This window comes from Hyperolius riggenbachi, chromosome 5 (genome assembly GCF_040937935.1).
Source record: "Hyperolius riggenbachi isolate aHypRig1 chromosome 5, aHypRig1.pri, whole genome shotgun sequence".
NCBI classification, from domain to species: domain Eukaryota; kingdom Metazoa; phylum Chordata; class Amphibia; order Anura; family Hyperoliidae; genus Hyperolius; species Hyperolius riggenbachi.
Window position 1 is genome coordinate 85,033,744 of NC_090650.1, and position 13,141 is coordinate 85,046,884.

The 13,141-nt window shown below is 47.1% G+C and overlaps 1 protein-coding gene across 1 annotated transcript in view; it reads left to right on the top strand.

Annotated features, from left to right (window-relative positions):
• Positions 1-7,531, top strand: part of LOC137519657 (solute carrier family 22 member 13-like) — a 35,411-nt gene extending 27,880 nt beyond the window's left edge. The window contains exons 8-10 of the mRNA XM_068238628.1: positions 2,487-2,595; positions 5,845-6,054; positions 7,334-7,531. Coding sequence (XP_068094729.1) covers positions 2,487-2,595; positions 5,845-6,054; positions 7,334-7,427 — 413 coding nt within the window. The 3' untranslated portion in view covers positions 7,428-7,531. The remainder of the gene's footprint in view (positions 1-2,486; positions 2,596-5,844; positions 6,055-7,333) is intronic.
• Positions 7,532-13,141: the final 5,610 nt, after the last annotated feature.

The following is a 13,141-nucleotide window of genomic DNA, read 5'->3' on the forward strand; positions in this document are numbered from 1 at the left end:
AAAATGAATGGCTGAAATTTGATTGGCTGTTTTATGCTCCACCCACTTTTCCTGGATTGGTAACCTTGGTCATGAAGTGACCACCTGTGTCAAGTGTGGGGACTGTGGCTTGATTACTGTTAGAATGGCAGCCTTTTACATTTTTTCCATTGACTTGAATGGGTGAAATCTGATTGACTGTTTGTAGCTCCGCCCACGTGTGCAGGGGGGACGCGAGACCCCCAGAACCTATCATCCCAGGTAGTAAGGGATCTGTGTACCAAGTTTCGTTCAAATCGGTCAAGCCGTTTTCGAGTGATCGCGGCACACACACACACACGCACGCACACACACACACACACACACAGGCGTAACAATAGACCCTGCAAGGGATGCAGCCACTGGGGGGCCCAGAAGCCACAGGGGGCCCCATCCTGAGAGACTGACAACTAAGGGCAAGGAGAGAAAAAAACTTTCTGTTCTCTGCACAATTGTTATAATGACTGCATTTGCTCAGTCACTGATATGGAATCACACAAGGTTTTGCAGACAAAGATTTGTAGACAGTCAGTGTACAGCAGGGTCTAGTGTACAGTGCTATTCTACCCCTCCCCAAGTTTGTGTCCTGTAGTGATTCTTGAGAAGTTTGGGCATGGAGAGTAAAAGCTTTCAGCGCTCTGCACAATTGTTCTAATGACTGCATCTGCCACTGGTAAGGAATCATACAAAGTTTTGTGGAAAAAAGGGGGTGGGGGTGGCAATAGGGGGGCCCATCTAACGTTTCGCAGGGGGGTCCAGTCATTTCTAATTACGCCCCTGCACACACATACATCCGATTTTATATATATAGATGTAGCACGAGTTGTGCCATTTGCACAACACTAGCTATGTTACATGCGTAAATATGGGTAAACTTGATGCGGCAGCAATTTTACCACAGTTATGCAAATCATCTCCTTTCTTTATGATGCTGAAACCAGGAAAAATTACTGTAAAGGTGCGTATCCTGAATAGTTTACTACATTCTACTATAGTCCCCATAGTGCCTCTTTAAAGTGGACCTGAACTGTTGCACAGGACATAAGGAAAACACAGAAAAATCCACCCTGTGTGTATTTGGAGAGAAGAGCCTGTCTAATTCCCCCTTATCTGTAAGTAATCACAAGTGTAATTTGATGACATTTCACCACTAGCCAAGTGTCTTCAGCATCTCAAGTGATGAAGCCACCCGATAAGTGATAAAAGAGAACATTCAGTTGAGGTGTCCATATTTTGCCTGGAACATTTACTGCTATCATTACTGGAATTTGTAGACTTGTCCTGTATTACAGATTACACTACAAACAGTATATAGCTCAATCAAGTCATACTACCCTAAAGAGAGCCAGAGGTCAGTTCATGAAATAAAGAAAAACTAGGCTGCCTGATCCAGGAGGGAGGGGGGGGGGGGGGTTCTGAGTGGATCAGGTAGCCACCAAAACCGCTGCTCCTGTGGACCGCAATGGCCAACTTTCACTTTCGTGATCTCTGAGTCACGACGCTGGAATGAGAGATGCATTCTCTCATTCACAATGTGCAGGGAGGCGGGGGAGCAGCAGGGGGCGTGACCAGGGAGAATTATTCAATGGCAGCTCTGGAAACCCTGCAGGAATGCCCCTGGCGGGCATTTTGAACGGGGCTATAGCGGGGAGGTGGGGGGGGGGAGGTCCAGAGAGTGGCAGTGTGGGGACACAGAGGCATGTCATGAGGCAGAGAACTTGCCTCTGTGTCACATCTGCCCCCCAAAAAACCACCTCAGTTTCTCTTAGACTTATTTTATCATGCAAATACAAAACAGTGTAAAGATACAGTGGACCATATTCACTAAACATCGGTAAAGCTGCCATTGGCAGAGAGTGCACGCCAATTTTACCGTTATGTATGCCGAGTAGCACACATTATCTAGGTATTGTGAGCTACTGGGTAATACATACTTGATAGTTAACATGTAGCTTCAGGCCCCTTTTTACACTTGGCCACTTGGCGTTATGATTCCCGTCCGTATCCCCGCTGCAAGGGACATGCAAGTCTATGAAGACTTGAACACGTAACATGGTGCACTGGAAGTGTGCCGCATTGCTGTCACAAAGTCTAGAGCGCGTTGCCACATGATCCATGCCTACTGCACAGATTATGCAGCAATGCAAGTCAATGGGCAATGCAGCAATTGTGAACAATGGGAGCATGGTGCGACTTGTGCGCAAGCACGGACTGAAGGGGATCACAAGGATGTACTTCCTGCCCAGCAGAGTACGTCACTAGCCGGGGGGCGACGCTATGCATATGACTATGTCGTGGCACCGTGGCGCAGGGTCATATATATACGGATTGCTGCAGCGCGGTGATGCAGCGGCAGGCTCAGGTGTAAAAGGGGCCTAAATTGTATAGAATAATACATTTTTGTTCACTTTCTATGTTTCATTTCAGCTGTATAAAAACAGTTTTTATTATTTCTCTGTTCTCTCTAGCATTGCCTGTTGTGACCACAGTGCTGGCAGTGATTGGGAAATTTGCAATCGCAGGTTCATTTTCTATTTGTTACATTTATGCTGCAGAGTTATTCCCCACAGTGATCAGGTGAGCTGAACATCTGCATACACTGTAATGGTATTGGGTTTTTGTATGAAAACCAATCTCTTTAGCCAAAGAGTATTTCTTTGGGTGCATTTATCCGTGAAGCCCTGGAAAAGTTGGCAATGACTGGTGGTATTTGGTGTTGCTGGGTGCTAACTGGCACTTATGGCAGTTGGTGCTAAGTGGCGTTTGCTAATGGTTTCCCTGTGCGCTGGCAGTCATATTCCATTGACTCTTATAGGATTAAAGACGCGAGTCAGTGCCAACAAAATGCATTAATCAGCCAGGATCAGGCTTCCAGTGTGGACTGGTCTCATCAACTACTGAACACGGAGACGGAGGATAACTGAAACTAGGTTTATTTACAGTATTCACCCACTCTCTTCATAAGCAGTGTCTTCACTCCATGTTCCTAGTCAGAGCATAGCAGGACCCAACGACCCACAACAGTCCAGATAATCTTATGCAGTACACAAGCAGAACAGTGACATCTACAGGCCAGATGTATGAACACCACACAGGAAATTTTTGCAGTGTTCTTCCTCGTAAATCATCAGTAAGCAGTGCAAAAAGTATATTGCTTTGGTGGTTGTGTTGCAATATTCAGACAAATAAGAAGAAGCGGCACATATATGGCTTCCAACTCAGAAAAAGTGTATTGGAGCGCACTTAGGTCTCTGGCACCGGTCCTTCATCAGGTGTGCCGATGTGCGAAACATGTTGTGCATGCTCCAAAAATACACCTTTGCTGAATTGCAAGCCATTTGTGGCCACTTCTTTATTGTCTGTAAGGGTGGTGGTCCTGTGGGTTGGCTGGCAATCATGTGTTGTGCACTTGATAGTGGACGGACATCAGGGTGTAGTTAGCATGCTGTTTGGACTGTGTGGCTGCGTCACATTATTCCACAATGTAGTCAATAAGCATTGACTGTAGCAACAATATTTTTACAGTTACATAGGGTAATGTATAGAAAAACTGAAGCATAAGGTAGTCCTGTGCTTCATGCATAACGGTGTAGTACAGAGATGTCAAACCGGTCCTTCGAGGGACAAAGTCCTCACACATTTTTGATACAGCTCAAATGAATTAATGGGACTGAATCAGGAAAGGTGTGGTCCATCAGGTAGAACACATTCCTCTTTTTAGTCCATCCTAAACACTGGCATGAATCTGGCCCTCCAGGCCCGGAGTTTGACACCTGTGGTCTAGTTATAACTCTTTTGGGACTGCATGGCTCTGGCCCTTTAAGGAACGGACAGGGCTGTGGAGTCATGATCGTAGTCTAGGAGTTGGAGCAATTTCGATCTGTTGGTGAGCACTGGGATATGCTGGTAAATATTTATGGATGAGACCCATGCGAATTGAGTGCGCACATGAATGTCCAATTGACAGAATGGAACAGGAAACAAATAGTTAAGAAGCAAGAGCATGCATATGCATTTTATGGTTATTGATCACCACAGAGGATTGCCCACAGATATATGTATTTTTTGTAGGTTGCTTACTAAGCCTTATTTTATCCTATAATTAGTTCATAGCAACGTTCTACTCATAGCTTTGAAAGTGGGTGTTCACAATGCATTCATGTAATTAATGTGCCAGGAAATTTGGGTGCAGGACAAAGCCAAAAAGTGTCTCACCCTGCTCCTGCAAAAGCCCCGAGGCATTAATTACTATTTCCCCTCCAGGCCACCGGGTGGAAATATTGCCATTGCTGGTGGCCAAATTGCGGTGTTTTTATATTAATTTGGGGTCCGGCTTTTGACGGCACCCAAATTACTGTCTGAGCACTGCTATAGCCATAAATCACATTACGACCTGGTGCATGGTGCGCCTAAATTTCCAGAGCTCTTTTTGCCTGTCTCATTCACACTATGGCCCATTTTCAATGTACTTTTTCTCCTAAGTTTTCTTCTACGTGATATTTTTAGACCATGTCAATAAAATGCCTTTTTTTTTCAACAAAAGTTTATTGAAACACAAATAATAAACATCACAGTATTGCCAAAAAGAAGGCCAATATCGGCAAACATGGTACAATACACAGTGCATACGGAAAACGTCAAAATGTCTTTTAAGCCAACAGCAAGCACATGACATTATTTCACCTTCTTTTGTAATTTTCCAATTGCAGAGTGCTGAAAAGTTATTTTCAACAGATAATGAAAGATTATCTCCCAGGAGAAAAGTGAATTGAATAAGGGCCTATAGGCTTGATTCACAAAAGTGTGATAACTGCATAGCACGGCCGTGCTATCAGTTATCACGCTTTTGTGAATAAAGCCCTATGTGTGTTGCAACAGAGTGCCTGTTGAAGTGAATAGGAGTACAAACAACATTTCCCTTGTATTGGCCTGGAAACGCTGCTACACTATTTTTGCAGTCATTTTATGAACATCCTATTACGGATCATAGGCTTGATATCAGCCGAGCTCCTTCAAAAACAGCAAAGACCATTGCCCTGTGTCACACCGTGTGCACTGTGTAATGTGCATGGTATACAATGCTGACTTTTTTACACAGTGTTGCATTTTTACATATATAATTAACGCATAGTAATGCACTATCAATCTGTGCAGCTTTAATCACATTCTATGCCATATCTACAATCATTTTCAGTCTAACGTGCACAGTTCACGGGAAAATACACACAGTACGTTTCAGTTACAGTGCGTAACTGAAACGTACTGTGTGTATTTTCCCGTGAACTGTGCACGTTAGACTGAAAATGATTGTAGATATGGCATAGAATGTGATTAAAGCTGCACAGATTGAGAGTGCATTACTATGCGTTAATTATATATGTAAAAATGCAACACTGTGTAAAAAAGTCAGCATTGTATACCATGCACATTACACAGTGCACACGGTGTGACACAGGGCAATGGTCTTTGCTGTTTTTGAAGGAGCTCGGCTGATATCAAGCCTTTGATCCGTAATAGGATGTTCATAAAATGACTGCAAAAATAGTGTAGCAGCATTTCCAGGCCAATACAAGGGAAATGTTGTTTGTACTCCTATTCACTTCACTATAACCTATACCATCACTGATGATAGATCGTGAATCATTCACTATTTAGAATAACCTATACCCCCACTGACAGATTGTGAATCATTCACTATTTAAAATAACCTATACCCCCACTGATCCCTGCTGACCATGGAAACCACAGTCGAAATGAGTGCTAATCTGAGATTGTGAATCTTTCCTATTCACTTTGGTTAGATTAATGGTGTTGTGTTTCTTGCAGGCAGAATGGAGTGGGCCTGTGCTCTATGACAGCCCGAGTTGCTGGAATAATTGCTCCTCTTATAAGCCTTCTGAGCAAATACCACCCAGCTATTCCAATGGCCATATATGGCAGCGGACCTGTCATTGGAGGGTTCCTCTGCTGCCTCCTACCAGAGACACGGAATAGAGACCTGCAGGACCATACACAAGAGGCCAATGGCATTCCGAGGTATGCATATCATGTGACCCTGCTCCATAAAGACATAAGCCAGAAGAAAATGCCAATGAAAAGTTATGTTCCGTCTTAAATTTGTGGAGGATATATTTCAGAAAACTGTTTTGCAGCTTACTTTCGGTGTGGCTGCTACATATGTCTTCAGCCTGCTCTGTCAGGTGTGTGGTCTCCTTTTAGATACTGTAGGAGACCCCAGACTGGCTTACATTAGATTCGACAAAATCATCTATCATATGTACTAGAGTATAAGCTGACCCGAGTATAAGCCTACCTCCCAACTTTTATTCAACCTTCACAGTACCTGATATCCTAAATACAAACAACAAAATACCCTCTTAATGAGGGGACTGTTAATAAAACTTAACTTTTAATAAAGATTTATAAAATCCACCATCTAACTGCTTTCATATCATATAGATTCTCTGTAAAAATACGACTGAGCTAGGGGTACATTATAAGTACACAAAGTGAGCATAGGTCACACCCCTTCAGCTCAATAATCTAATAAAGTATATTACACAATACCCCCCACCAAAAATAAACCCAACATGTTTCAACAAGTCTCACAACTTTTATCTTCGAAAAGTTAGAATACGTCATTGACTCGAGTATTAGCTGAGAGTAGGAAATGCAGTGGCCTTATGACCTCATGAACACAGCGGTTATGTGTTATCACACATTTGGCATATCATACACACAGATCACAGGCTGTTATCAGAAGACTACACAGACCTCAGGCCATAAGAGTGTATTGCCAGTTCTGGAAATACAACCTAAATGTTAACTTACCCTGTGCAGAACCTATAATAATCAGTGAGGACTAAAGCCAGGTACACACTTTCAATTACGATTGGCCAATCACTGACCAATGTTACTACCTCCATGTAGTATGAGGGTTTACCTACACAATATGCTCATAATATTCAATATCTGTTGACTCTCATACTACAAATTGGTCAGTGATTGGCCTATCATATTTGAAAGTGTGTACCAGGCTTTAAGCCTGGTACACTCGTGCAATTTTGATTGGCCAGTTTTACCACTTCCATGTAATATGAGAGTAATTACCCAACCTGTTTGTAGTATTCAAAATCTGTTCGCCCTTATGCTGCGTAGAGGTGGTAAAATTGATCAGTGACTGGCCAATCAAAATTGCACTCTTATTCTCAACATGAGACTTTAGATACCAATAAATACCTTTACCGTTTTTACAGCTTTTTTAATCATCATTATCGTTTATTAATACATTTTTGTTGTTGTCCATTTATTATAGGTCCTATGCCACATCAGATGAACACTTAATACAAGAAAAACATCATCAACAAGAGAAGGACATAAAGCAAGAATACAAGGGAACGCGTTTATAGCCATTTTTAATGCCACTGTGTGGACAAAAACACTTAAAAATATTTACTTACCGTAGATATTATGAAGTCAATGTACTCACTTATTAAAGTAAAATAAATTGTTATATACAGGTTTATGTACATTTTTTTGATGTTGGTGATAGTTAGATGCAAATATGATGCATGAATGTGAATGTTAGCAGGCACATATTGATGCAAAGATTCCGGGGCACAGGGCCAGTTCTCTCATGAAGCAAGGTGAAACATTTGCATCAGGTGCAGAGACTACAGGGGCAGCATGTTTTTACTGTTTACACTAACAACATGCAGTCAGAGCAGGAGGAGAAGCGAGAGGAGAGCAAGGTGAAGAGGTCATCATTGGGGAAAAGCAGCTTGTTGTGCTGTGTGAGGAATCTGACAGTGAGTGAGGAGAGGGGAGTGTTTCATTTGACTTGCACAGTAGAAGGAAGGGAGGAGGTGGCACTGATGTCTTGACTGAGGAGGAATGGAGGACGGTCGACTGGCTGAGGGTGAGCAGTTTGTTTGTCACAGACTCACATCGAGCCAGCCAGCCAGTGTGTTATTGTGTTGAGCTCCCTTGCTGACTGAAGCAGAGTATATAGTTGGGCGCTGTGTGATCATTCCAAATCGGCACCCTCACAAGTTTGTCTCAGGCAGGAAAAGTCTAAAACTGGCCCAGGAGGGGCATAACTCTAACTCATGTTGCCCCCCCCCCCCCGCAAAAAAAAGTTTGATGGGGTCCCCCCAATATTCACCCCCTTTCCTTTGCCTACTCTTGGTGACCCTCATAGCCCGAGGGCCCATCTTGCAAGGTCCATACAAGTGTGGACTAGAGATGGGCCGAAGGGTTCGCCGGCGAACGGTTCCACGCGAACTTCGGTGGTCCGCGTTCGCGTCCCGCTGGCGAACCTTTGCGGAAGTTCGGTTCGCCCCATAATGCACCTTGAGGGTCAACTTTGACCCTCTACATCACAGTCAGCTGGCACAGTGTAGCCAATTAGGCTACACTAGCCCCTGGAGCCCCACCCCCCCTTATATAAGGCAGGCAGCGGCGGCCATTACGGTCACTCGTGTGCTGCCTGCGTTAGTGAGAGTAGGGCGAGCTGCTGCAGACTGTCTCTCAGGGAAAGATTAGTTAGGCTTAACTTGTTCCTGGCTGGCTGCATACCTGTTCTGTGAACCCACCACTGCATACCTGTGCTGTGAACCCACCACTGCATACCTGTTCAGTGAACCCACCACTGCATACCTGTTCTGTGAACCCACCACTGCATACCTGTACTGTGAACCCACCACTGCATACCTGTTCTGTGAACCCATCACTGCATACCTGTTCAGTGAACCTGCCACTGCATACCTGTGCTGTGAACCCACCACTGCATACCTGTTCTGTGAACCCACCACTGCATACCTGTTCAGTGAACCTGCCACTGCATACCTGTGCTGTGAACCCATCACTGCATACCTGTTCTGTGAACCCGCCACTGCATACCTGTGCTGTGAACCCACCACTGCATACCTGTTCTGTGAACCCACCACTGCATACCTGTGCTGTGAACCCATCACTGCATACCTGTTCAGTGAACCTGCCACTGCATACCTGTGCTGTGAACCCATCACTGCATACCTGTTCTGTGAACCTGCCACTGCATACCTGTGCTGTGAACCCACCACTGCATACCTGTTCAGTGAACCCACCACTGCATACCTGTTCAGTGAACCCGCCACTGCATACCTGTTGTGTTCAGTGAACCCGCCACTGCATACCTGTTGTGTTCAGTGAACCCGCCACTGCATACCTGTTGTGTTCAGTGAACCCGCCACTGTATACCTGTACTGTTCAGTGAACCCGCCACTGCATACCTGTTCTGTTCAGTGAACCCGCCACTGCATACCTGTTCTGTTCAGTGAACCTGCCACTGTATACCTGTACTGTTCTGTGAACCCACCACTGCATACCTGTCCAGTGAACCCACCACTGCATACCTGTTGTGTTCAGTGAACCCGCCACTGCATACCTGTTCTGTTCAGTGGACCCGCCACTGTATACCTGTTTAGTGAACCCGCCACTGCATACCTGTTGTGTTCAGTGAACCTGCCACTGCATACCTGTTCTGTGAACCCGCCACTGTATACCTGTACTGTTCAGTGAACCCACCACTGCATACCTGTTCAGTGAACCCACCACTGCATACCTGTTCAGTGAACCCGCCACTGCATACCTGTTCTGTTCAGTGAACCCGCCACTGTATACCTGTTGTGTTCAGTGAACCCGCCACTGCATACCTGTTGTGTTCAGTGAACCCGCCACTGCATACCTGTTGTGTTCAGTGAACCCGCCACTGTATACCTGTACTGTTCAGTGAACCCGCCACTGCATACCTGTTCTGTTCAGTGAACCCGCCACTGCATACCTGTTCTGTTCAGTGAACCTGCCACTGTATACCTGTACTGTTCAGTGAACCCACCACTGCATACCTGTTCAGTGAACCCACCACTGCATACCTGTTCAGTGAACCCGCCACTGCATACCTGTTCTGTTCAGTGAACCCGCCACTGTATACCTGTTGTGTTCAGTGAACCCGCCACTGCATACCTGTTCTGTTCAGTGAACCCGCCACTGCATACCTGTTGTGTTCAGTGAACCCGCCACTGTATACCTGTACTGTTCAGTGAACCCGCCACTGCATACCTGTTCTGTTCAGTGAACCTGCCACTGCATACCTGTTCTGTGAACCCGCCACTGTATACCTGTTCTGTTCAGTGAACCCACCGCATCAGTGCGCATACCTGTGCAGTTAAGTGAACCCACCTACCTACGTGAGTGCACGCAGTGTGATATACCACTCCGTGCAAACCCGATATGGACAAAACAGGTAGAGGAAGAGGTAGTGCCAGAGCCAGAGGAAGGCCACCCGGCAGGTCTGCGCGAGGTCGTGTAAATGTAATTTCGTGTGGACCTGGCCCACAGTACAGTGCTCGGAAGAAGGCACGTCCCATCACCTCCCAAGATTGTCAGGACGTGGTTGAGTATTTAGCGACACAGAACACCTCATCTTGCTCAGCCACCAGCGCTACTACTAGCACCACTTCCGCTGCATTTGACACTTCGCAAGAATTATTTAGTGTTGAAATCACTGATGCACAGCCATTGTTGTTACAGCCAGATGAATTTTCACCAGTTCATATGTCTGAGTTACGCGGCAACACAATGGATGTAACGTGTAAGGAGGATGAAGGACCTACTGATGGTGCATGTTTGGATTTGTCTAAGGCAAGCGAAGCTGGGCAGGATGATTATGATGATGACGATGATAGGGATCCTCTGTATGTTCCCAATAGAGGAGATGAAGAGGGGGACAGTTCAGAGGGGGAGTCAGAGAGTAGTAGGAGGAGAGAAGTTGCTGAAAGAAGCTGGGGCAGCTCTTCGTCAGAAACAGCTGGTGGCAGTGTCCGGCACCATGTATCGCCACCTATGTACAGCCAGCCAACTTGCCCTTCAGCATCAGCTGCTGAGGTCCCCATAGTGCCCACATCCCAGGGTGGCTCAGCGGTGTGGACATTTTTTAATGTGTGTGCCTCAGATCGGAGCAAAGCCATCTGTTCGCTCTGCCAACAAAAATTGAGCCGTGGAAAGGCCAACACTCACGTAGGGACAAGTGCCTTACGAAGGCACCTGGAGAAAAGGCACAAACAGCAATGGGATGGCCACCTGAGCAAAAGCAGCAGCAGCACACAAAAGAAAAGTCACCCTCCTTCTCCTCTTCCTCCTTCAGGTGCATCATCTGCTTCTGCCGCTTTCTCCCTTCCACCTTCACAGGCACCCTCCTCCACTCCGCCTCTGCCCTTGAGCGCTTCCTGCTCCTCTGCCCACAGCAGCAGTCAGGTGTCCGTGAAGGAAATGTTTGAGCGGAAGAAGCCAATTTCGGCCAGTCACCCCCTTGCCCGGCGTCTGACAGCTGGCGTGGCGGAACTGTTAGCTCGCCAGCTGTTACCATACCGGCTGGTGGACTCTGAGGCCTTCCGTAAATTTGTGGCCATCGGAACACCGCAGTGGAAGATGCCAGGCTGCACTTATTTTTCGAGAAAGGCCATACCCCAACTGCACCGTGAAGTTGAGAGGCAAGTGGTGTCATCTCTTGCGAAGAGCGTTGGGTCAAGGGTACACCTGACCACGGATGCCTGGTCTGCCAAGCACGGGCAGGGCCGCTACATTACGTACACAGCCCATTGGGTCAACCTGGTGGTGAACGATGGCAAGCAGGGCGCAGCGGACCAAATTGTGACACCTCCACGGCTTGCAGGCAGGCCTCCTGCCACCTCCTCTCCTCCTGCTACATGCTCTTCGCTGTCCTCCTCCTCCTTGGCTGAGTGGCAGTTATCCTCTCCAGCTACACAGCCCCAGCTCCGCAGGGCCTATGCTGCATGCCAGGTACGACGGTGTCACGCCATCTTAGACATGTCTTGTCTCAAAGCGGAGAGTCACACTGGAGCAGCTCTCCTGGCTGCTCTTAAGAAACAGGTGGATGAGTGGCTGACCCCGCACCACCTGGAGATAGGCAACGTGGTGTGCGACAACGGCAGCAATCTGCTTGCCGCTTTGCATATGGGGAAGCTGACACACATACCCTGCATGGCACATGTCATGAATCTAGTTGTTCAAAGATTTGTGGCAAAGTACCCTGGCTTAGCGGATGTCCTGAAGCAGGCCAGGAAGGTCTGTGGGCATTTGAGGCGGTCTTACACAGCCATGGCACGCTTTGCGGAAATTCAGCGGAAAAACAACATGCCGGTGAGACGCCTCATTTGCGATAGCCTGACTCGCTGGAATTCGACCCTGCTCATGTTCTCCCGCCTGCTAGAACAGAAGAAAGCCGTCACCCACTACCTCTACAACTACAGTAGAATGAAACAGTCTGGGAAGATGGGGATGTTCTGGCCCGACAACTGGACACTGATGGAAAATGCATGCAGGCTCATGCGGCCGTTTGAGGAGGTGACCAACCTGGTGAGCCGCAGTGAGGGCACCATCAGCGACTTAATTCCCTACGCTTACTTCTTGGAGCGTGCTGTGCGTAGAGTGGCGGATGAAGCTGCGAATGAGCGTGACCAGGAACCGTTACGGCAGGAACAGGCATGGGACCAATTTTCATCAGACCCAGCTGTTTCCTCAACACCTGCGGCAGCACAGAGGGGGGAGGAGGAGGAAGAAGAGAAGTCGTGTGCAGAAGACGAGTCAGACTCAGAGGATGATGAGCAAGGTGTTTCTTTGGGGGAGGAGGAGGAGGGGACGGCGGCAGGAGAACACATGCAGCAGGCGTCGCAGGGGGCTTGTGCTGTTCAACCTTCCCGTGGTATTGTTTGCGGCTGGGGGGAGGAGGTTGACTTACGTGACGTCACTGAGGAAGAGCAAGAGGAGATGGAGGGTACTGGATCCGATTTTGTGCAGATGTCATCTTATATGCTGTCCTGCCTGTTGAGGGACCCCCGTATAAAAAACCTCAAGGGGAATGAGCTGTACTGGGTGGCCACACTACTAGACCCTCGGTACAGGCACAAAGTGGCGGACCTGTTACCAACTCACCGGAAGGTGGAAAGGATGCAGCACATGCAGAACCAGCTGTCAACTATGCTTTACAATGCCTTTAAGGGTGATGTGACAGCACAACGCCAGCAAGGTACCACTGCCACTAATCCTCCTCCCGTGTCCACGC